At 54.5% G+C, this 23,473-nt stretch overlaps 1 protein-coding gene across 1 annotated transcript in view; it reads left to right on the top strand.

The window, feature by feature from the left end:
- The window catches only part of LOC122173027 (Fc receptor-like protein 5), a 40,997-nt gene that overhangs the window by 5,084 nt on the left and 12,440 nt on the right, over window positions 1-23,473 (top strand). The window contains exons 2-6 of the mRNA XM_065566531.1: window positions 2,501-2,621; window positions 2,755-2,793; window positions 3,674-3,970; window positions 9,874-10,167; window positions 23,074-23,367. Of these exons, the coding sequence (XP_065422603.1) occupies window positions 2,501-2,621; window positions 2,755-2,793; window positions 3,674-3,970; window positions 9,874-10,167; window positions 23,074-23,367 (1,045 nt within the window). The remainder of the gene's footprint in view (window positions 1-2,500; window positions 2,622-2,754; window positions 2,794-3,673; window positions 3,971-9,873; window positions 10,168-23,073; window positions 23,368-23,473) is intronic.

Raw genomic sequence — 23,473 nt, 5'->3', positions numbered from 1 at the left:
GCGGGTCCTGGAGCTCAGTTGATCTGCAGCCCCCAGAGGAGACAGACGCCTTCTGCTCACTGCCGAGCCTGGAGACTGAAGGGAGCCTCGCTGAGCTGGGGACTGGCCAGAGCTGCTGGAGCCGCCAGCCGACATAGACACTGAGAAGTGGCTGTGACCGCGGCTGGCTCCCTCCCCCGAGAAGACAGAGGTCACCCAGGGACACCCTGAAGGGAGGGGAGGACGTGGCTCAGGGATAGCGACTCCAGTCTGGCTGCATTGCTGTGTGAACGCAGTCAGCGTCTTACGGCTGGATTCCCTGCTGACCCAGTGGCAGTGCACTGCACCACCGTTAGGGCCTAGGCTGGGAGATGGTGGAGTCAGGTGGGCCCCGGTTCCTCTATGCCCTGCTGACAACCCCACCCCTGAGGGGGCAGCCTCCCACCAAGGCCAGGAGGCCTGTGCTAGCCTCCCGTCCGCCAGAGCCAGGATGTTAAACTATCCACTGCTCTGCCCTGCCCAAGCCCTGAGCCTCCCAGACTGTTCCATGCTCTGCTCTGCAGCAGGGCCTGAGCCCTGAACCTTCACTGCCCTGCCCCTGGCCTGAGCCTCCCAGACAGTTTGATGCTGAGCCCCTGCCCAAGGGCCTCCTGAGCCTTTGCTACTTATATCCTGCCTGTCCTGAATGCTGGACCTGCTGAAGGCTTTGAGCCCAGCACTGTGAGCTTCCCCACAGAAGTGCCTAGTGGTTGCGCAGTCTTTGCTGGGGGGATGGGATCCCTAAGCCCACCACAGAGTAGCTGAGATGCAGGGAGAGGCACTGACTAGAAACAGAGGGAGAAACTGGGATGTTCAGGTGGGCTTCAGATTCCCAGCAACTCTCCCATCAAACTGCAGGAAAAGGGGGTTCACCTGTCACTGTGGTGGAGATGGGAGTACTGTCTCTAGATAGGAACTCTCCATTGGATTACCATCTCTAGTACGCACAGGCAAGGCCGGCTCTAAGTTTTTTTCCGCCCCAGGCAAAAACGAAGAGCGCCGCCCTGCCGAACCCCGCCCCACGCGAGCGCCGCCGAAATCCCCACCCCCGCAGCACCACGCCACCTAAAGCCCCGCCCCCTCCAAGCACCACGCTGGCCGAAGCCCTGCCCCGCCTCCGAGCGCCACGCCGCCCGAAGCCCCCGCCCCCCCTCCGAGCGCCGCGCCGCCCGAAGCCCCCGCCCCCCACTCCGAGCGCCACGCTGCCCGAAGCCCCCGCCCCCCACTCCGAGCGCCGCGCTGCCCGAAGCCCCCGCCCCCCACTCCGAGCGCCACGCCGCCCGAAGCCCGCGCCCTCCCTCCGAGCGCCGCGCCGCCCGAAGCCCCCACCCCCCCTCCGAGCGCTACGCCACCGAATCCAAAAAAATAAAAATTAAAAAATCGAGCGCCGCCCTGCCCCAAGGTGTTGCCCCAAGCACGTGCTTGGTCGGCTGGTGCCTGGAGCCGGCCCTGCGCACAGGTTCACGACCCAGCGTTTCGCTTCTCTGCCGTGAGCTCCATCCGGGCTCCTGCATTTGGGACTATGTTGGGGAGCTGCTGCCTATTTGGCTAGAAGGATCTGTACCCCAACACCAGTTCACACCAAGGAGCCTCACACCTCAGGAGAACCCGCTCCCCTGTGGGTACACTATGCAGAAGGGATCCCAAGAGACTGCTGGGGAAGGTCGGCTAACTACAATAGCGGCAGAGGGATCAATAAACGGACTCCATCCTACCTTGGCTTCCCTCCTGGCCCTTTCCCCAGCTCCTCCCTGGGCTGTCTGCACATATACTTCTCTCTGGACCTTCACTCCAGCCTCCAGCAACCAGAGAGGTGGGAGAGCTTCTCCCCACAGCCCCACATCTCCTCTGGGCTGCCTCCCTTTCTGCTCACTGCCCAGCCCTTCCCCAGCTGGGCTCCGTCTCCAACTGGGCCGGGCCCTCCAGCTCCCGTTACCCCTCTCAGTGACAGTGTGGGGTCAAGACCCATCACACGGGGTCGGGGTTTAGGGACTGGAAACCCTCCCCAGCCCCGTCACTCCCCGTGTGTGCTAAGCTCCCTGCGCTGCAGCAGAACCTCCAAATGTTAGATTAAAACACACCCCAAGGCCACAGCAGGACCAGAGGGCTGGTTTCCGAGTCTTCCCTGTGAATGAGCGAGATCCCCGCTGGGGTCAATGGGCCGTAGCTCCATTGAGTGAATGGACCCAGATCCCAGCTGGGGTCAATGGGCCGTAGCTCCACTGGAGTCATTAGAGCTAGATCCCAGCGGGTGTGAGCCAGTGTAACTCATCTGAGGTTCCTTTGCACCAGCTGAATCCCTGGCTCACCCCTGGGGGCGTCAGAAACCTGCGGCTGCTGCCCCACCCCCACACCAATTGTCAGCTCTGATAAATGGCCACCTCCCCTATGCACGCCCTATGCACCAGGCACCAGTGTCTCTCCAGTCCCTGATTTGAGCAGTGACCACGCCTGAGGGTTTGACTTCCTCTGCCTTCGTCAGAGAGGAGGGACCCATCCCCCTCCTTGCACCCAGATGGGGCCGGTGGTTGAGCTAAGAGCCCAGCTCCGAGCCCAGAACGACGAGCTCCGCATGGCGCTAACTCACCTTCTGCCTCTGCTGGGTAAGTGACCTTCCTCGGCCCCCATCCCTCTGTGTGTCTGTCCAGTGATACCCCTGTCCCCTATCACTCCATCCTCATACACCCCACATCCGCTCCCCAGAGCTCTGACTCCCTCTGTCCTCTTCTCTTCCAGCCCCTCTCCTGATTCTGCCCACGCCGGTGATCCCTGCAGGTAACGTCGTCTCCTGTCCTTGCTGAGATGCTCGCGGTGGGGTGGGGAGGTCTCAGGCAGTGGGGGGTGGGGATCCCCCGTCCTCCCACACTGTGATGTGTGGAATTCAAAGGAAGGGGGGATCCCTGGTTGCGCCCGTGTCATTGGCTGGGTGGTCAGGCCGCCCCATTCACAGGCATCTCCTGTGGAACCTGTCCCAGCAGCAGCAGCTCCGGTCCGGAGCTATGTCCGTGGGGGTGGAAGAGAGACCCCAGCTGATGCCTCCCTTTGCTGGGTCCCAGCCCAGGCCATAGGGGAAAAGATGCCCCCATGCCCATGGGAGATACCCAGCCCCTCATTGGCAGCCTCAGCAGAGAGAGCGAGGGCTGGACGGGTCATGGAGACTGAGCACCCACCTCCCCGTTACACTGAGTCCCCCCCAGACAGGGCTCCAGCGGGATGGGGCTGTGTGGAGGGGGGAGCTCTCCCTACCCCAGCTCTGGGCTCCCACAGTGGACTCGGGGCCAGGGGGCACAGACCCAGCACCGCCCAGTGGGACATTAAAAGCAGGTTCTGCAGAGACCCCAGAGGAAATGCGGTGGGTGGAAAACTCCCCTCTCCCTTCCCCACATCCGCCTGAACTTCCTCATTTCTCTTTCACGCCTTCTAGCTACAGCTAGGCACGTCTGAAGGTCGGCTGATGGGTTCTCCCCCCTCTTACACTTACACAGATGGGCTGTAGTTTATTTGCCGTGGTGTATTTCCCAGCGTGGGGGGTGGGTGCTGGGCAGTGAAATGAGGCAGGTTTGCAATCATGTCTCTCTAGGACTCATCTCTTCCCCCTTCTCCTCATTCTATCGTGGCCTCTCCCTCTGCACTGACCCCTCTGCCTCTGTTCTAGATCGCCCGCCGGCCCCCACGCTCTCTCTGGACACCAGGTACACAGTGTATCTCCCAGGGGAGCGGGTTACCCTCACGTGCTCGGCTCCTGAGCCTGAGCGGGTTTCGGGATACAGATTCTTCTCTCAAGAAGGGCAGCAGGACCCCAGCGTAGTCCAACACCCAAATGGAGGCGCCCGGCTGGAGCTCACAGCTGAGAAGGGAAATGCTGGGACATACACCTGTGCGTACTGGAGACAGGAATCCAATCGAGAGATCTCATCTAGGAACAGCAACTCCGTCTCCATCCCAGTGACAGGTGAGCCCCTGTTTTTCCTGCAGTTTGATGGGAGAGTCTCTAGGGATCTGACACCCACCCTGTGACAGAGCCTCAGGTGCGGTGCTCTAGAGCCGCTCTGGAGCAGTCCCTGGGAGGGCCCCTTCCATGTGTCAGCCCCCGTAGGGTCACAGTCTCACTAGGGGCCATTTGTCTGCAGCACCTCCTGGGACTGAACCTTGGAGCCTTCAGCACCCCTGGGTCACGCCTCGAGCTCCCCGCAGTGACACCACCTCATTGCACACCTGAGACAGACACTTGCACACCCACAGCGAGCAACGTGCCCCCACCTTCCTTAAACTGCAGTGACTCTCAGCGAGTGCGGTAACAACAGGAGGTTTATTGGCTGTTTCAGAACCAGCGTAGAAATTCCTTAGTTACCGTAGAGAACAGAAAGTTACAGCAAAGACCATCTGGGTCAGTCCAGAGTCCTCTGGCCCCTCTGTAGTCCCAGTCCCTGAGCGTCTTCTGCTGCCAGCAGCCCACAGAGCAACCCCACCTGGCCCCTCCTCAATCCTTTGTTCTTGTTACCAGGGAAACCTTGTCACCTGACCCTTCTCCTTAGCCCTTTGTTCTCCAGCTGGACACAGCTCACTGCCTTCTTGCAGAGGGTGGGCCATCCATGTTCGTTAGTTGCTAGGCATGAACTGTCCGGGAAATTGGAGTGGCCATTGTCTTCTGGGGCTACCTTGAGGTGCTCGGCATTCGGGGGTGAAAGCACCATAGGATACAAATTCTTCTCTCAAAGCAGGGATTTGGTCTCGGAAGAGGTCCCTGGTCCCAGTGGAGTGGCCAGTACTGGGGAGGGGGCACTGTTCCCACAGGTTTACTGGAGAGCTCCCCCATGTATATCAGCCATCAAGTATGTCACAGGCACTGGAGCACGAGAGAGGGGTGGTGGGACTAGGGTTGGGGCCTTGTTCCCCCATCTGCTCTTCCCCTCACTCCCTTGGGGTCTCTCCCCTGCCTCTGTTCCAGACTCCCTGCCAGCCCCCAGGCTCTCTCTGTGCCTCCCCACCTCCCGCCCATACACCATGTATCTCCGAAGGGAGCCGCTCTCAGTCATCTGCTCAGCTCTCAGGCTGTCAGAAGGATGAAATTCAGGTTCTACTGGCACTTGGGTGAAATCTCCAACTCCAATAACTGGGACCAGATGGAAATCAAGGATGAGCCGGGGCCCTGCTCCTGGGACTACACAATACGCCAGGCTCCAGCAGAGACCATATCCAGACTGAGCGAACCTCTCTCAATATCAGTGCAGAATAAGGCCTTTTTCTCTTTCTCTTTAGCCCTGGGGCCGACCTACCTGATCTCCTACATCACACACAAGTCACACGGTACATTGGGTTGCAGGTCAATGCTGCACTGGGGTGCAGTGTGGAGGTGTTTAGGGCTGCAACTTCCTCTCCTATTGGATTGCAGTGAGATCTGGGGTGTGGTGCAGTGCTATGTTGGGGTGCAGTGTTATATTGGGGAGTGGTGTGATGCTAGATTGGGGTGCAGGGTCAGGTTGGGTGCAGTTGAATTGCCAGGGGCAACTATTCCTCCTGTATCCTTCCCTCGCTCCAGTTAGCCAGTAACAACCTTCTCCCTGGCATCTCCTCCTCCCGGCTCTCTGAGCCTGTTCTCTTGCAGTGAAATCTCACCCGTTATATTTTCAAGACACCCCTGCAGCTCCCACCCTCTCCCTGAGACCCCACACCAGCTGTACCTCTCCGGGGAGTCTGTTATGTTCACATGTTCAGATCCTCCCAGTGATCACACTGTTACAGGATTCCAGTTCTCCAGAGCTGCTGGAAAGATTATCTCATCTGGTAACAGTGACACGCACACAGTGAGATATGTAATGCAGAAAGACACCGGATCATACACTTGTGCGTACTGGGTAGAGCCATCTGGTGGCAGGATGAAATCTGTGGAGACTCCCACTGTTTTCATCAATGTGACGTGTGAGCTCTGCGCTGTCCCCAGCTTCTCTTGGAGTATGTACATTCCCGAGACACCCCATCTCCTTTGGGGAATCCAGAACCTGCAGCCAATGAGATGAATGTCGCACACACAGAGCAGGGCGGATCCCCTCCAGCAGGGGGCAGCAGGGACAGAAACAAACAGACATTGAGACACACAAACACACGTGGCTCTCTACTGAATACCAGTCTCCCAAACCCTTTCCCCCATCTCCAGCTGAGCTCCTTTCCCCAACATCCCCAGATGGACAGCGTGGGGTGATGAAGATGATGGAATGGAGCTGTCGGGGTTCCATCAATGATCCTCCCAGCCTCAGCTTTCCAGCCTGTGCCCAGTTACACCTGGCGAGAGAACATAGAGACCTTGGTGGCTGTACAAGGACCATCAAAGGCCCTCCCCATCCCCGTTCCTCAGCCACTTCTCCCTGGCAAAATCTACACAAGGGTTTATTTCCTAGAGCAGCCGGGAGCTGGTCACCCACCTAGACACACAGCCATCGGCTACTGAGAAACCCCAGCGGTGGCAGACTGGATGTATGGTTTGGACACTGAACTAGTGGGTTGGGGTCTGATTTATACCGCTAGGTAGTGCCATGGCAGACATTATAGGAAGCCCTGAGGCAGATGTGCCTTGACAATTCGACAGTGCCCTGGGACTTGGAGAGGGTCCAGTTCCCAGCCCTGCCACAGACTCTGCCCGTGACCTTGGAGCAGTCACTTCCCTGGGGGATCTCCAAGGAGATGAAGGATGTTTGGTGCCAAAATCCCATTGAGATTTGTTGGGGGCCTAACTCCTTTAAGCTCATGATGAACTCAGGGCCTCAGTTTCCCCCATTAAAAAGGGGATAATTCCTCCTCCTTGACTCTCAGGGGTGGGGTGATGGCACATGCACATACAAACATGCCAGGGTGCGAGGAGCCATCTTACCTCTTGATTTGGCCCTGCGGCGAGCACTGCTGGAATCCTGCATCAAGTTCTGGTCTCCACCATTCAAGGATGGTGATAAATTGGAGAGGGGGAAGGGCAGGGTTAGGGTTATGATTAAATGGTTGCAAACCTGCTTTAGAGTGAGAGACTCCAGGAGTTTGAGCTGTTTAGTGTAACAACGAGAAGGTTCCTATCTGGGGAACAGAAATTTGATAATCGACGGCTCTTCAATAGAACAGACAAAGATCAAACACAACCCAAAGGCTGGGAGCTGAAGCTAGACAGATGCAGACTGGAAATAAGGCTCAGATATTAACAGTGAGAGGAATGAACCCCTGGGAGAATTCCCCAGGGGTCGTGGTGGATTCTCCAACGCTGGCGATTTTTGAATCAAGACTGAATGTTTCTCTCAGATCTGCTTTAGGTCACAGAGGAATCAGTTCAGGGAAGTCCTAGGGCCTGGGTGACACAGGACGTTGGACTTCATGATCACGATGGTTCCTTCTGGCCTTGGGATCTATAAAAAGATCCCAGTGGCCGGGCTGACCCTAGCTATTTTGATGCCAGGAGGGGGGCCTCTGTGGGGCCCCAGGCCTCCACGGGGGGGGGCTGTGTGGGGTCCCAGGACTCCACTGGGGGGCTGTGTGGGGCCCGCCCCAGTCCTCCGAGGGAAGGGGAACTAGCCATTTCCTGCGGGAAGTGGAGTGAACTGGCCCCAGCCTGCTCCACTCCCCTGACTCGTAGGTTTGAGGAGCAGGGGAGAACCTCCTCCCAGTACTCGCTGGCAGTGCGGCTGGGAGCCAGGGGAGCGAAACAGGCTGGGCCCGGGTCGCTCTACTTACCGGTGAGGGCAGGCCCGACCACTTCTGCAGTCCTCAGGGAGTGGGGGTGGAGCAGGGGCGGGAAGAGGCGGATTTGGGTCAGAGCAGGGGTGGGGGCCATGGGGAAGACGCGTAGAATGGGCTGGGGCAGCACGCAGCGGCGCAGGGGACCAGGAAATTTGTTGCCCCAAATTTCCTGGTGCACTAGGCAGCTGCGTAATTTGCGTATGGGTAGGGACGGCCCTGCCAAAGGGGGAGAGAGAGAGAGAGAGAGAGAGAGAGAGGTGGACCACGGTTCATTTGCCGTGGTGTATTTCCCAGCTTGGGGGGTGGGTGCGGGGCAATGAGATGAGACTGTTTGTGATCATGTCTCTCCAGGATTCATCTCTTCCCCCTTCTCCTCACTCCATCATGGCCTCTCCCGCTCCACTGACCCCTCTGCATCTGTTCTTGCTCACCTGCCGGCCCCCACACTCTTGCAGGACCCCGGGTACACAGTGTATCTCCCAGGGGAGCGGGTTGCCCTCACGTGCTCGGCTCCTGGGCGTGAGCTGGCTTTGGGATACAGATTCTTCTATCAAAAAGGGCAGCAGGACCCCAGCGTAGTCCAACACCCGAATGAAGGAGCCCTGGGCCCGACCTACATGATCTCCTACATCACGCACAAGTCACACGGTACATTGGGTTGCAGGTCAATGCCGTAATGGGGTATAATGTGGAGGTATCAAGGGCTGCAACTTCCTCTCCTATTGGGTTGTAGTATGATGTGGTGGTGCAGCATGGTGCTATCTCAGGGTGCAGTGTAATATTGGGGTGTTGTGTGATATTAGATTAGGGTGCAGGGTCAGATTGGGATGCAGTGGAATTGCCATGGGCAATTATTCCCCCCGCTCCCCTTGCTCCAGTTAGTCAGTAACAATCTTCTCCCCGGCATCTCCTTCTCCCGGCTCTCTGAGCCCCGTCTGCTGCAGTGAAATGTCACCTGTTGTCTTTTCCAGACACCCCAGTGCCCCCCACCCTCTCCCTGAGCCCCCCATGCCAGCTGTAACTCTCAAGGGGGTCTGTTCAGCTCACGTGTTTGGCTCTTTCCAGTTATCACACTGTTACAGGATTCCAGTTCTCCAGAGCTGCTGGAAAGTTTATCTCATCCGGTAACAGTGACACGCACACCCTGAGCTATATAACGCAGAAAGACACCGGATCATACACCTGTGCGTACTAGGTCGCAGGATGAAATCTGTGGAAACTCCCACTGTTTCCATCAAAGTGATGTGTGGCCTCTGAGCTGTCCCTGGCTTCTCTTGGAGTATGTACATTCTCGAGACACCCCATCTCCTTTGGGGAATCTAGGACCTGCAGCCAGGACCCTCTACTGACTTCGTGTATCAGAGGGGAAGGTGTTACCTTGAAGTGTTCGGCATTCAGTGGTGAAAGCACCATAGGATACAAATTCCTCTCTCAGAGCAGGGATTTGGTATCTGAAGAGGTCCCTGGTCCCAGTGGAGTGACCGGATGATTTGCACAGCTGATGCAGAGACCACCCGTCCCATACCCCTGCTGTTCACGGGGCAACCCAGTCCAGCCAGTGAATCCCACACACTGAGGCCCTTCCTCCTGTTGGGAAACATGTGGGCACTGTGCAGGGTTGGGGCTCAGTGAGATACAGGGGAGCAGTTAGAGGAAACGCGGTGGGTGGAAAAACTACCCCGTCCCTTCCCCACATCCACCCTGGCTTCCTCATTTCTGGGCAGTACTTTCTAGCTACTGCTAGGCAGGTCTCATGGTCAGCTGATGGGTTCTCCCCAATCTTCTGCCTCTGCCCCCAGAATGGAGAAAATGGGGTGAATAACCTGATGGGTACATCGGGTTGCAGGTCGATTCCGTACTGGGTGCAGTGTGAAGGTGTCTAGGGCTGAAATTTCCTCTTCTATTGGGTTATAGTATGATGCGGGGGTGCAGCATGGTGCTATGTTGGGGTGCTATGTAATATTGGGGTGTGGTGTGATGCTAGATTGGGGTACAGTGGGATTGCAAGAGGGCAACAATTCCTCTATGGGTATACCCTCCCCCCACTACTGTCAGCCAGTAACAACCCTCTCCCCAGCATCTCCTTCTCCTGGCTCTGAGCCCCTTCTCCTACAGTGAAATCTCACCTGTTGTCTTTTCCAGATACCCCTGCAGCCCCCACCCTCTCCCTGAGCCCCCCGCGCTGGCTGTACCTCACTGGGGAGTCTGTTCGGCTCACGTGTTCGCCTCCCCGTGGAGATGAGGCAGTTACAAGATTTCAGTTCTACAAGTACAGGGGAAGCATCATCTCACCTGATGTCTTATCCAACTCCGGGGCCACAAACTTTAAATTGAAGCTAGAGGACTCCGGGTCGTACACCTGCCTGTACTGGATACATCCATCCGGAAGGGAGATCCCATCTGTGAAAAGTGCCCCGGTCTCCATCTCTGTGAGAGGTGAGTGTTGTGCTTTCTCCAGCTTCCCTTGATGCCTTTGCTTTATGGAGACCCCCCCCCCCATTTCCTGTGGGCAATCCAGAACCTGCTGTTAATGAGATGAATGTTGCACACAAAGAGCAGAGCTGGTCATCTCTAGCAGGGCGTAGAGGACACACACACACACACACACACACACACACACACACACACACACACACACACACACACACACACACACACACACACACTGTCTCTCTCTTACGTTCTGCCGTATGACAATCAGTCCCTTACTGTTTTTTCAGCCCCCCTCCCAACTCCCCATGTCCCCGCAGCAGCCTGTCTACATAACTGGAGAAGCTGTGACCCTGACGTGCTCAGTTGCTGGGTTTGAGTAGTAGCCGTGTTAGTCTGTATCTGCAAAAAGAACAGGAGTACTTGTGGCACCTTAGAGACTAACAAATTTATTGTAGCATAAGCTTTCGTGGGCTACAGTTGCTGGGGCGTCCACTGTGGCCCGGATCCAGTTCTTCAGGGACAAGCAGAGAATTGACACCAAGGGATTGTTCTTACCTGGTTACAGTTACACTGATTTCATTCAGCTGTTGGGGGTGTCGGGATCGCATGCCAGAGCGTACACCTGTGTTTACTGGAAGATGGAGTCTGGGCGAGAGATCCCATCAGAGATGAGCCGACCCATCTCAGTAGTAGTGACAGGTGAGACCCCTTGTCACCCTGCCATGGGGCAGCAAACAGCAGGAATCTCTGCTCCATGTACTGGGTGAGATACAGCCCACTCACTCAGCTCCACACAGGGCTGTTAGGGGCTTATTCCTTCACCCTCTCACTTCCCTGGTCCTTCTCGCATGAACAGAGAGCAACAATACCCGAAGTCCAAAGGTGCAAACAATTCAATGCTTATTGGGGTGAACTTCCAGTAAGCAATGATTTCAATTTCCTTCCTTGGTGTCCCCTTTCCCAGCTCTGACACCACAGAGCCTTGCCTGTATCCCTGTTCCCATTCCCCCCCTTACTACCTGATTGACTGCAGACTATATAGTAAAACCTGAGTTCTGCTTAGCTATACCTTAACCAATCATTTTACTGAAATTTAACTAACCAATCCTAACATATTGTAACATGATTATTTAACCAGTTATACCCCACCACCTTAATTGGTTTACACCCAGCAAAATTAAGGATACAGCAGACAGAAACAATCAAAGAACCAGACAGAGATTATAAAGACAAACAATAGGGAAGTGGGGACTACAGTGATAGAACAACAAAGAAATGAGGATTTCACATCCCAGCTATTGATAAGTGATTTGTTGCCAGACCGGATGCTACCAAACTAAGTTTTCTTTAACCATCTTAAGATCTGTTTCTTTATCTAATGGGGATGGGCAATATCATAACAGGATTGTCTTCCTAACAGCCCATCCCGCCTTATTTCAGTGGGGCTGGTTTGGGATGTGAGGATGTGACCATTCGCTTCCCACCGTATGGCTGCCCCTGCTGCTTAGCCAAAGGCCTTAGCCTAAGAACAAGGTAGGGTGACCAGACGTCCCGATTTTATCGGGACTGTCCCGATATTTCCTTGTTTGTCCTGGACAAACAAGGAAATGCGTCGGAGCCTGGAGCCCGGAAGTGCTCGCACCCCCCCCCCCCCGCCCCAACTCCGCCCCCTCCTCCCCACATTGGCTCCCTCCCCGAATCCCCGCCTTTTCCCCAGGCTCACCATTCCTCCTCCCTCCGCAAGCGCTGGAGGGAGGCCCGGGAGACGCAGGGGAAGCGCGGGGCCAGGGTGAGTAAGAGTCCGGCCTGGCCCCGAGCAGGCAGGACTCAGTCGGGCGGTAGGGAGAGGAGGGGGGCGGCCCGCGGGACCAGGCGGCGGCTGTTCTCCCCCCCGGGCAGCGGGACTCGGGAGCAGCCGCTGCTGCAGCTCCCACTGCCGCGGGGGAGGAAGCGGCCATGGCGCTCGGCGGCTGCGGCTCTGGCGCCCCCGAACCCCCCGAGCCGGGGCCTGCTGCGGGGACCCAGCAGCGCGCACGCTGAGCCCAGCCCCTGGCCAGTCGCGTCTGGGCTGCTGCCCAGCTGGTGCAATCCTGCGGCGGCCCCGGGGCGGAGGCATCGGCAGCCCAGCCCCGTTGGTTCCCCTGCGGGACCCGAGGGGGACCGGGGGGCTGGGGCCTGCTGTCCCCACTCCGGGGCCGCTGTGGGATAGCACCAGCTGGGCAGCAGCCCAGACGCGCCTGGCCAGGGGCTGGGCCCAGCGTACGCGCTGCTGCGTCCCTGCAGCAGGCCCCGGCTCGGGGGGTTCGGGGGCGCCAGAGCCACAGCCGCCGAGCTTGGCCATTGGCCGCTTCCTCCCGCCACGGCAGTGGGAGCTGCAGCAGCGGCTGCTCCCGAGTCCCGCTGCCCGGGGGGAAGAACAGCCGCCGCCTGGCCCCGCGGGCCGCCCCCCTCCTCTCCCAACCACCAACTGAGTCCTGCCTGCTCGGGGCCAGGCCGGACTCTTACTCACCCCGGCCCCGCGCTTCCCCTGCGTCTCCCGGGCCTCCCTCCAGCGCTTGTGGAGGAAAGGTGGGTTTTTTTTGTCCCGCCCCCCTGCCGCGCCCCCCCCGCGTCACCCTCCCCCCTCCCCCCGCGTCCTGATATTTGACTTGGGTGATCTGGTCACCCTAGAACAAGGCCTCAGACTATCCCAGTGAGCGAAGGCCCAGACACAGGTGGACTGTGATTCTGATTCTTGTTTTGTACGTCTATAACTAGCTAAGTGATAAGAATACATCTAAATTCGTAAAGTCTAGGCCTTTGCAGACAGGCCTGAATATATTTATCCTAACAAGGGCACCCACTGGGTCAGTTTCATCCCGGTCTCCAGTCAGTGCCAATCCCTGGGTCCTTGAGCACCATGGCAGTTTGGAGGTGCAGGGGGAGGGGTGCTAGCCGTGATATGGGGAGGGAGGGATGGGGGATCCCAGGCAATCAATAGAAGTTGCTTCAGTTCATATCAGGATTTGATCACCTGGGGTGTTTAATTAAAACCCAGATTTAGGGCCAGGACTGTAACATTCGTCAGTATCATAGAAACATCGATTCCGAGCCCAGAGGGGGCGACTGATTGTCTAGTCTGATCCCCAGCAGAACACTGGCCATGGAACAGCCCTGGATTAACCCTGCTTGGACTAGGGCAGCTCTGTTAGAAAAGACACCTCGTCCAGACTGAAAAATCACCAGTGGTGGCACATCCCTCTGCCCCTGTCTGGGTGCCGGGAGCCAGGACGTAGGTGGTCTGGCCTGATTGTCTGAGCAGGGCCGGAACTAGGAACAAGTTCAGAGCAAGGCAGGAAGCAGGATGGGAGCGGAGCAGGAACAGGGCTGGAGGCAGATTTCAGGAGCCAGGCAAAGAGCAGGGTCCCACGCAGCAGCAGGACGTCACAGCTGTTCTGACGGCCCCCAGCCAGGTCATTTCCTGATTTAGATAATGGGTGCCAGCCAATCAGGTAACCCCAAGCCTTGGGTATCCCGTCAGGCCATCCTATGCGGCCAGACATGCCAGCATTACTGGCAGCTGCTTCATCTGTCTCCCTTGGTGATGAAGAGGAAGCATCAGAGACCCTGGTTCCCCCCTGCCCTGGGCTCCAGACCTGCCCTCTCAGGTCCTTACGACACATCCCAGTGCGCTTCATGGGTCTCAATCCATCCACCCTGGCACCACTCCAATGGAGAAACTGGAGCCCTTTGGAAGGAGGGCACCAGAACTGAGCAGAGCAGCTTGGAATGAAGGGGAGGAGGGAGAACCTTTGCCACCTTTGAGGAACAGTGGGCGCTGTCCGGGGTTCTCTGCTCGGTGTCCGCATTGCGTACCCTGATTTTGAACCTTTGACCGTCACCTCACTCCCTGTTTTTTCATTAGTTGTCCCAAGAAATTACTTGGTTCCTGGGTCCAGTGGTTCCTCCCACTAGGCTGGGGGAGGGGCCTTTAGAAGTGAGCGGGGAAGCCCGCCCACCTCCCAGTTGATACCAATAGGGCTCAGGGGGCAGGAACTTATTTCATACTGGGGGGTTATTATTTACTTGAGTAGGATGTCATTTCTAAAGAACATTCTTGCCACCCTCCCCCACCCCCCTTCAGTCCGTCCATCTGCCTCCAAACTCACTCTGAGCTCACAGTACTTGATATTCCTAAGTGATGAATCTGGGACCGTGCTCCAAGTACCCGCGTGTGACACAGCTCAGTTTCTCAGCTCCAGATGGGGCCCTCAGTTTCAATCCCTGTCTCTGCTCACTGTCACTCCCTGGGTCTCTGGATTCCCTGGTGTGTTTGGAGGAGACATAGGTGCTACTTTGGATTTCGGGGGCTGCCAGTCAGTAGTAACATTTGAAAGCTTAGGGAGATTTAAGGAAACAAACTCCAAATCTCCCCCATCTCTGGTCTCTGTCAGGCCCTGGTGTCATAGAATCATAGAATATCAGGGTTGGGAGGGACCTCAGGAAGTCATCTAGTCAAACCCCCTGCTCAAAGCAGGACCAATCGCCAACTAAATCATCCCAGCCAGGGCTTTGTCAAGCCTGACCTTAAAACCTCTAAGGAAGGAGATTCCACTGTTATATCCTTGGGGGCAACAGTTTTAGGAAGAAATCACTGGAGACACAGAGAGCTGTAAACCTTGGAGCAGCCATTTATTGCCACACCAGAACTAGGCAACCGCCAGCCAAAACTGGCTGGGCAATACCCTAGTAATCTAACTCAGTTGCCATAGCAACACAAGATTCTATTACCACAACAACCAAATACACAACATATTCCTCCCCCCTTAATAAGAATGTCCCCTACATAAAACAAACACTAAACTAGAGAAGGAGGGTAGACTGCCTCCATTCCCGGCTAAACCCTGGGGATTATTTTGCCCCATAACCGTGGGTTCGCCCTAGCTAAAGATCCAGCCGACGAGGAGGCCTTCTGTCTCCAGGTGGATTACGGTGGACTTCTGGTGTTGTTGGACCCAAAAGTGTCTTGGGCGCGGGCCTGACAATGGGCTCAGGGTTCATAGGGTGAATGGGTGAGGATGGGGTATCAGCTCGTACCGGGCAGAGGGGTATGTCTGCCACTGGTAGTAATGGAGGGGAAAAGTCAGGAACAGGTGACTCTTGATTCGGTGTCTCGCCGGAGGTGGTGAAGTCAGGCAACTCAACTGAAGATGTGTCCTGAGGACTGGTATGACGTGGCAGCAGCTGATCTACATGTCGCCGCCAGGTGAGATCCTCTGCAGTCCGGACTGTGTAGGAAACAGGTCCCGTTTGAGCGATGACAGTGGCAGGGACCCATTTAGCTCCAGAAGTATAATTCCAAGCCAAAACCGGCTGTCCCGGGCTAAAGGTTCGGTCTTTTGCTCTGGGTGCACGCCTGATGACTTGATCTTGCTGCTGACGTTGCACAATTTGTCGGGGTTCAGAAGGTTTCAGCAGATCAAAGCAAGTGGGCAGCTGTCGTCCCATCATTAGAAAGGCTGGGGATGCCTTGGTTATAGCATGAGTTGTGTTTCTGTAGGATAGCAATAAGGTGTCCAAACGCTTTTGAATGGATAATTGTCCCCTTGCCGACTTCAAAGCTTGTTTCATTGTCTGCACAAATCTTTCAGCTAATCCATTGGTGGATGGATGATATGGTGCTGAAGTGATGTGGTGTATCCCATTTGCCTTCTTAAACTTTTGAAACTCCTGAGAGACGAACTGCAGTCCGTTGTCACTCACAAGTTGTCCTGGCAGACCGAAACGAGTAAAGAGTCCTCATAGTTTTTGGATAGTACTCCCTTCAGTAGTGGACTGCATTCTGGCATTTAGAATGGGCCTCTATCACCACCAAGAACATGCTTCTTTCAAGGGGGCCAACGAAGTCAACGTGAATAGGTTGCCACGGATTTTCAGGCCAGTCCCGTGGATGTAGGGGTGCCCACTGGGGTGCATTCCTCACACCCTGACATGACATACAAGCTCTTGCCTTCTCTTCAATAGCACTGTCCAATCCAGGCCATCAAAAATAGCTTTGTGCAATTTCCTTCATGCACACTATTCCACAGTGACCGGAATGGAGCTGTTCTAATATCTGTGATCTCAGTGGTGGTGGGATAATGACACGTCTCCCCCACAACAAACAACCAGATTGGATTGATAACTCTGTCCTCCTGGACATGTAGGTAACAAGGTCGGGTGAGACCAGAGAGGTTCATCGAGATGTTCCATGCAGCACCAGGTCCATAACCTGGGACAATACTGGGTCAACTCGAGTTACCTTCTTTACCTGAGTAGCGGTGATGGGTATATTCGCTACCTGTTCAAAGTAAAAGATTTCCTTCTGGGCAATATCTCAACGGTTTACTGGCAAAGGCAGCCTTGAAAGACCATCTGCATTGCCGTGCAGAGTGGATTCCCAATATTTGATTTCATATGCGTGCGCGGAAAGCAACAATGCCCACTGTTGCATACGACTAGCGGCTAATGGAGGAAAGCCAGTGTGGGGTCCAAAAATTGAAGTCAGGGGTTGATGGTCTGTGAGAAGAGTAAACTTCCATCCGAACAGATACTGATGAAACTTCTGAATTCCAAAAACAATTCCCAATGCCTCACTTTCGATTTGGGCATAGTTAGTTTCTGCCTTGCTTAGAGTGCATGAAGCAAAAGCAATAGGTCTCTCTTCTCCCGAAGGCATAATGTGTAACACGACTGCTCCCACTCCATAAGGGGAGGCATCGCAGGCCAACTGTAGTGGTAAGGATGGATCAAAGTGCATCAGAACTTCAGAATTTATCAATGCATCCTTAGCTTTGTTAAATACAACATCACAGGCTTCAGTCCATTTCCAGGCCTTGTTCTGCCCAAGGAGTTCGTGAAGTGGTTTTAGCTGTGTGGCTAACTGTGAGATGAACTTTCCATAATAGTTCAATAGTCCTAGAAACGAGCGAAGCTGGCTAACATTTCAAGGAGGGGGAGCCTCCACAATAGCCTTAACCTTGGCAGGGGCCTTACAAAGACCTGTAGCATCAATGATGTGTCCCAAATATTCAACAGAGGGCTGGAAGAATTCACAATTGTCTTTGCGGATTCGCAGTCCATACTCTTCCAGTCTTTGTAGGGTAGCCTCTAAATTCTTTAGGTGATCCTCCTCATTCCTTCCAGTGACCAGGATGTCATCCAGATAGCACTGGACTCCTGGCAAGCCACACAAGATCTGGTCCATAGACCTCTGGAACAGGGCGGGAGCAGATGTTATTCCAAAGGGTAGGCGACAGTATCGATAAAGCCCCTTATGAGTCACAATAGTCAACAGCTCTTGGGACTTTTCATCAACGTGAATCTGTAAATACGCTTGACTCAGATCAATCTTACTGAACTTTTGTCCCCCAGCCAGACCTGCGAAGAGGTCATCGATGCGGGGAAGTGGGTATTGCTCTGCACACAACACTGGGTTGAAAATGACTTTAAAATCACTGCAAATCTGGAGGGAGCCATCTTTCTTCACTATTGGAATGATAGGAGCTGCCCATGGGCTATGGGTAACTGGTATTAGGACTCCATTGGTGACCAGGTGCTCCAGGTCCACTTCAACCTTTGGCCTGATGGCATATGGCACAGTTCTGGGTTTCAGATATTTTAGTTGACCGTCAGGTTTAATGTTCAATGTCACAGTGATTCCCTTCATACTTCCCAGATCCTCTCCAAAAACAGCAGCACTTTTCCTTAGTACAGTGGTCAGACCGGTTTCTTCTTTAGTCATTTGGTGCACTTCTGCCCAGTTCAGCTGGATCTTCCCAAGCCAAGACCTCCCCATTAAGGCTGGGTAATTACCTCTCACCACAAACAGTGGCAATTTAGCAGTCTGTCCATTGAGCTCCACCTTAACATCCGTAGTGCCCAACATTGGCACAGCTTCTCCCGTATATGTCTTCAGCACTGTTTTTGTTGCTTTAAGCGGAAGATGCTGTAGCTTTTCTTTATACACAGTCTCTGAGACCAGCGAGGCGGCTGCACTGGTGTCCAGTTCCATGCATATAGGTTTGCCGTCCAACAACGGGGTTACCCACTATTTGTGTGAGCCCACTGCCAAAGACAAAACGTGGAGTGGCTCTTCTTCTTGTGAGCAGGTATCTCCTTGGTCATCCTGGGTCTGCTCTAGGGTACGCACATTTCCCTTTTCAGTCGGCCAGACCACAGGCCTCTTTTTCTTTTGTTTACAGGCACACACAAGGTGTCCCTTTTTGCCACAGTGTTGACACACCAGGTCCTTACACCAGCATTCTGATGCCTGGTGACCCGGCTTACCACAGCGGTAACATTCCTGACTCCCCACAGTTTTGTGGGTAGGCTCTTGTGACACCTTATGCACCCTAGGAGATGCACCGATGCATTGTGCCTCCTTTGTAGCTAGTTCCATGGAGACCGCAATATCAACGGCCTTCTGTAAGGTAAGCTGAGCCTCTGTCAATAGGCGCTTCCGTATAGCTTCACTGTGCAGGCCACACACTAACCTGTCACGTAGGGCGTTATTTAATATCTCCTTAAATTCAGTGTTCCGCAAGCTTTCTCAAAGTTGCTACAAATTGTGCAACTGTTTCATCTTCTTTCTGGTCTCTTTTGTGGAACCTATATCGTTCAACAATTACCAGTGGTTTGGGAGAAAAATAGTACCCCACAATGTCACTGTAAGATTCGGGACCGGCTCTAGGCACCAGCAAAGCAAGCAGGTGCTTGGGGAGGCACATTTCCAGGGGCGCCATTCCGGCCAATGTCTTCAAAAATTCCAACATCAATCCCCAGCTCTCCTCGGGCAACAAAGTGCCCACCAACTGCCTGGATGTGGCGGGCAGCTGCCCTCTGGGCTACTGCTACAAAGTCTGCCTGACACCGGAGTCCACCAAGAACGACTTCATTTTCCTAAAGCCCTACAGCCCGAGTCCCCCGAGGAACAACGAGAAAGCCGCCGAGAACTTGCCAGGGCCGGGAAGGAAGCCCCGAGCAGCCAATAACACCGTCAGTGCCACCAGCCAGGTAACACCGCGCTGCAGTACAGCCAGTGGGGCTCAGGGAGACGCACCGGGAGAGAGTGCCATGAAATACCCCTTCAAGGGTTAGCCCGGCTTCCCCCTTCTTCTCTCCCTCCCCCGCCCCCTTGGAAACGAATCTGAGCCGTGAGAAATCCTTTCATTCAGGCACAACTTTTTAAAGATAATGACCCGACCCTTTGATCAAGTGGCCGTGTCGGGATTAGCCCCCGTCGGACAGCAGGCAATTCTCCAGCGCGCTCCTCACCCATGTCAGTGAATGATCTGGGGAACGTCAGGCTCATTTGAAATGAGGGAAAGGAGCAGAAAGCGCTCCGAAGCAGCAGCCCAGCTCCTAGTAAGACTGAACTACGGAGCGTGCCCAGGAAAGCCCAGGGCTGTCTCAGGAGATAACTGTCCCCTTTTGAGGGCTCTCGCTCAGCCTCCGATCGCGGCTGCACAACCCCGTAGCCTTCCTTCAAGAGACCCAGGCCTGACACCGGGGCAGCAAAGCACGCGGGGATTTAAGCCTCTTGAAATGTCCCTCTCTAGTCTGTATTTCCCCTCCGCACATATCACAGGCACACGAGTTACTCAGGTGCTCTAGTGGCCCATGGGGCTTTTCAGCTCCTCTGTCTCAATAAGAAATTCAGGCAGATACACCCGGCTCAAGCAGATTCAGATGCAGTCGTTGCCCAATGCTGCATCAGTACCGCACCCAGTCAAACAAACAAAACAAAACAACAACATTACAAAGTGCAAACGTGTAAAAGCCAAAAAAAGGGGGCGGGGGCGGCCAAATTTTTTTTTGCTTGGGGCGGCAAAAGACCTAGAGCCGCCCTGGTAAGATTTAGTCTCTGTCTTAACAGGGTGCAGTAAGCTGCATAGCAGGGAGTAGGTCTTAGCCCTACAACACTTGAGAATATTGGCACCTTCTTCTCTTCTGTAATATCATTTGCAATAACGAAAAGCTCAAAACACTCAGTATATATGGGCCATTGCACTATAGTCTCCTCGAAAGGTTCCAGCGGTTCCAGTGTAGCCATGGTTTTAGTTTCAGTTTCACAGTCAGTGCAAACAAGCCAGTTCTCATCCCCTTCCCGCAGAAAAAGGGTTTGTTTGTTTGTTTTGTACCTTAACTTCAACTTCCTTCTGTTACTGGGGCAGCACAGGGATCCCACCCTCATCACCACATTGTTATATCCTTGGGGGAAACAGTTTTAGGAAGAAATCACGGGAGACACAGAGAGCTGTAAACCTTGGAGCAGCCATTTATTGCCACACACAGAACTAACCAACAGCCAGCCAAAACTGGCTGGGCTATCCCCTAATAATCTAACTCAGTTGCCATAGCAACACAAGATTCTATTACCACGACAACCAAATACACAACAAACCTGGCCCTACTCCTGTGATTACACAATACACCAGGTTCCAGGAGAGGCCATATCCATGTTGAGTGACCCTCTCTCAATATCAGTCCAGAATAAGGCCTCTTTCTCTTTGTGTTTAGCCCTGGGGCCAACCTACATGATCTCCTACATCACACACAAGTCACACAGTACATTGGTTGCAGGTCAATGCTGCACTGGGGTGAAGTGTGGAGGTATCGAGGGCTGCAACTTCCTCTCCTATTGAGTTGCAGTAAGATCCTGGAGTGCGGCGCGGGGCTATGTCAATATGCAGTGTTATATTGGGGTGTGGTATGATGCCAGATTGGGGTGCAGGGTCAGATTGGGATGCAGTGGAATTTCCGGGGGCAACTATTCCTCCTGTGGGATCCCTCTCTCACGCCAGTTACCCAGTAATAACCTTCTTCCCAGCATCTCCTTCTCCCGGCTCTGTGAGCCCCTTCTCATGCAGTGAAATCTCACCCGTTGTCTTTTCCAGACACCCCAGTGGCCCCCAACCTGTCTCTGAGCCCCCCCATGCCAGCTGTACCTCTCCGGGGAGTCTGTTATGTTCACGTTTTCGGCTCCTCACAGTGATCACGCTGTTATAGGATTCCGGTTCTCCAGAGCTGCTGGAAAGATTATCTCCTCCAGTAACAGTGACACACAGAAAGACACCGGATCATACACTTGTGCATACTAGGTAGAGCCATCAGGTAGTAGGATGAAATCTGTGGAGACTTCCACTGTTTCCATAAATGTGACGTGTGAGCTCTGAGCTGTCTCCATCTTCTCTTGGAGTTTGTACATTCTCGAGACACCCCATTTCCTTTGGGGAATCCAGGACCTGCAGCCAATGAGATTAATGTCACACACACAGAGCAGGGCTGATCTCCTTCAGCAGGGGACAGCAGGGAAAGACACACATACACAAACACATACAAATTCAGACACACAAATACATGGATCTCTACTGAATGCCAGTCCCCCAAACCCTTTCCCCCACCTCCAGCTGAGCTCCTTTCCCCAACATCCCCAGATGGACAGCATGGGGTGACAAGGACGATGGGAATGGGGCTGTCGGGGTTCCATCAATGATCCTCCCAGCCTCAGCTTCCCAGCCTCTGCCCAGTTACACCTGGTGAGAGAACATAGAGACCTTGGTGGCTGGACAAGGAACATCAAAGTCCCTCCCCATCCCCACTCCTCAGCCACTTCTCCCTGGCAAAATCTACATCAGGGTTTATTTCCTAGAGCAGCCAGGAGCTGGTCACCCACCTAGACACCGCAGCGATCAGCAACCCAGAAACCCCACCGGTGGCAGACTGGATGTGTGGTTTGGACACTGAACTGGGTCTCAGTAGGTCTGGGTCCAATTTATACTGCTAGGTAGTGCCATGGTAGACATTATGGGAAGCCCTGAGCCAGATGTGTCTTGACAATTCGACAGTGCGCTGGGACTTGGAGAGGGTCCAGTTCCCAGCCCTGCCATAGACTCTCCCCTTGACCTTGGATCAGTCACTTCCCTTGGTGATCTCCAAGGAGACTAAGGGTGTTTGGAGCCAAAATCCCACTGAGATTTGTTGGGGGCCTAACTCCTTTAAGCTCATGATGAACTCTGGGCCTCAGTTTCCCCCATTAGAATGGGGATAATTCCTCCTCTTTGCCTCTCAGGGGTGGGGTGATGGCACATGCACATACAAACAAGCCGGGGGGGAGGAGCAATCTTACCGCTGGATTTCGCCCTGGGGCGACCGCTGCTGGAATCCTGCATCTAATTCTGGTCTCCACCATTCAAGGATGGAAATAAATTGGAGACGGAGTAGGGCAGGGTTAGGGTTATGATTAAACAGTTGCAAAACCTGCCTTAGAGTGAGAGACTCCAGGAGCTCGAGCTGTTTAGCGTAACAACGAGAAGGTTCCTATCTGGGGAACACAAATTTGATAATCGATGGCTCTTCAATTGAACAGACAGAGAACGAACACAACCCAAAGGCTGAGAGCAGAAGCTGGACAGATGCAGACTAGAAATAAGGAACAGATTTTAACAGTGAGGGGAATTAACCACTGGGAGAATTCCCCAGGGGTCATGATGGATTCTGCAGTGCTGGCGATTTCTGAATCAAGCCTGAATGTTTCTCTCAGAGATCTGCTTTAGGTCACAGAGGAATCAATTCAGGGAAGTCCTAGGGCCTGCGTGACACAGGAGGTCGGACTCCATGATCACAATGGTCCCTTCTGGCCTTGGTATCTATAAAAAGATCTCGGGGGGGGGGGAAGAGAGAGAGAGAGAGAGGAGAGAGAGAGAGAGAGAGACGGGCCATGGTTTATTTGTCGTGGTGTATTTCCCAGCATGTGGGGTGGGTGCTGGGCAGTGAGATGAGGCTGGTTTGTGATCATGTCTGTCCAGGATTTCTCTCTTCCCCCTTCTCCCTTCTCCTCTTTCCATCGTGGCCTCTCCCTCTGCACTGACCCCTCTGCCTGTGTTCTAGATCCCCCGCCTGCCCCCACGCTCTCTCTGGACCCCGAGTACACAGTGTATCTCCCAGGGGAGCGGGTTACCCTCACGTGCTCGGCTCCTGGGAGTGAGCTGGATTGGAGATACAGATTCTTCTATCAAGGGCAGCAGGACCCCAGCGTAGTCCAACCCCCGAATGAAGGTGCCCGGCTGGAGCTCACAGCTGAGAAGGGAAATGCTGGGACATACACCTGTGCGTACTGGAGACAGGAATCCTATCGAGAGATCTCATCTAGGAACAGCAGCTCCGTCTCCATCCCAGTGACAGGTGAGCCCCTGTTTTTCCTGCTGTTTGATGTGAGAGTCTCTAGGGATCTGATCCCACCCTGTGACAGAGCCTCAGGTGCGGTGCTCTAGAGCCGCTCTGGAGCAGT

Source organism: Chrysemys picta, chromosome 13 (assembly GCF_011386835.1).
Source record: "Chrysemys picta bellii isolate R12L10 chromosome 13, ASM1138683v2, whole genome shotgun sequence".
Lineage (NCBI taxonomy): Eukaryota > Metazoa > Chordata > Testudines > Emydidae > Chrysemys > Chrysemys picta.
Note: the sequence above shows the minus strand (reverse complement) of the source record. Positions and strands in the feature narration are given on the sequence as shown.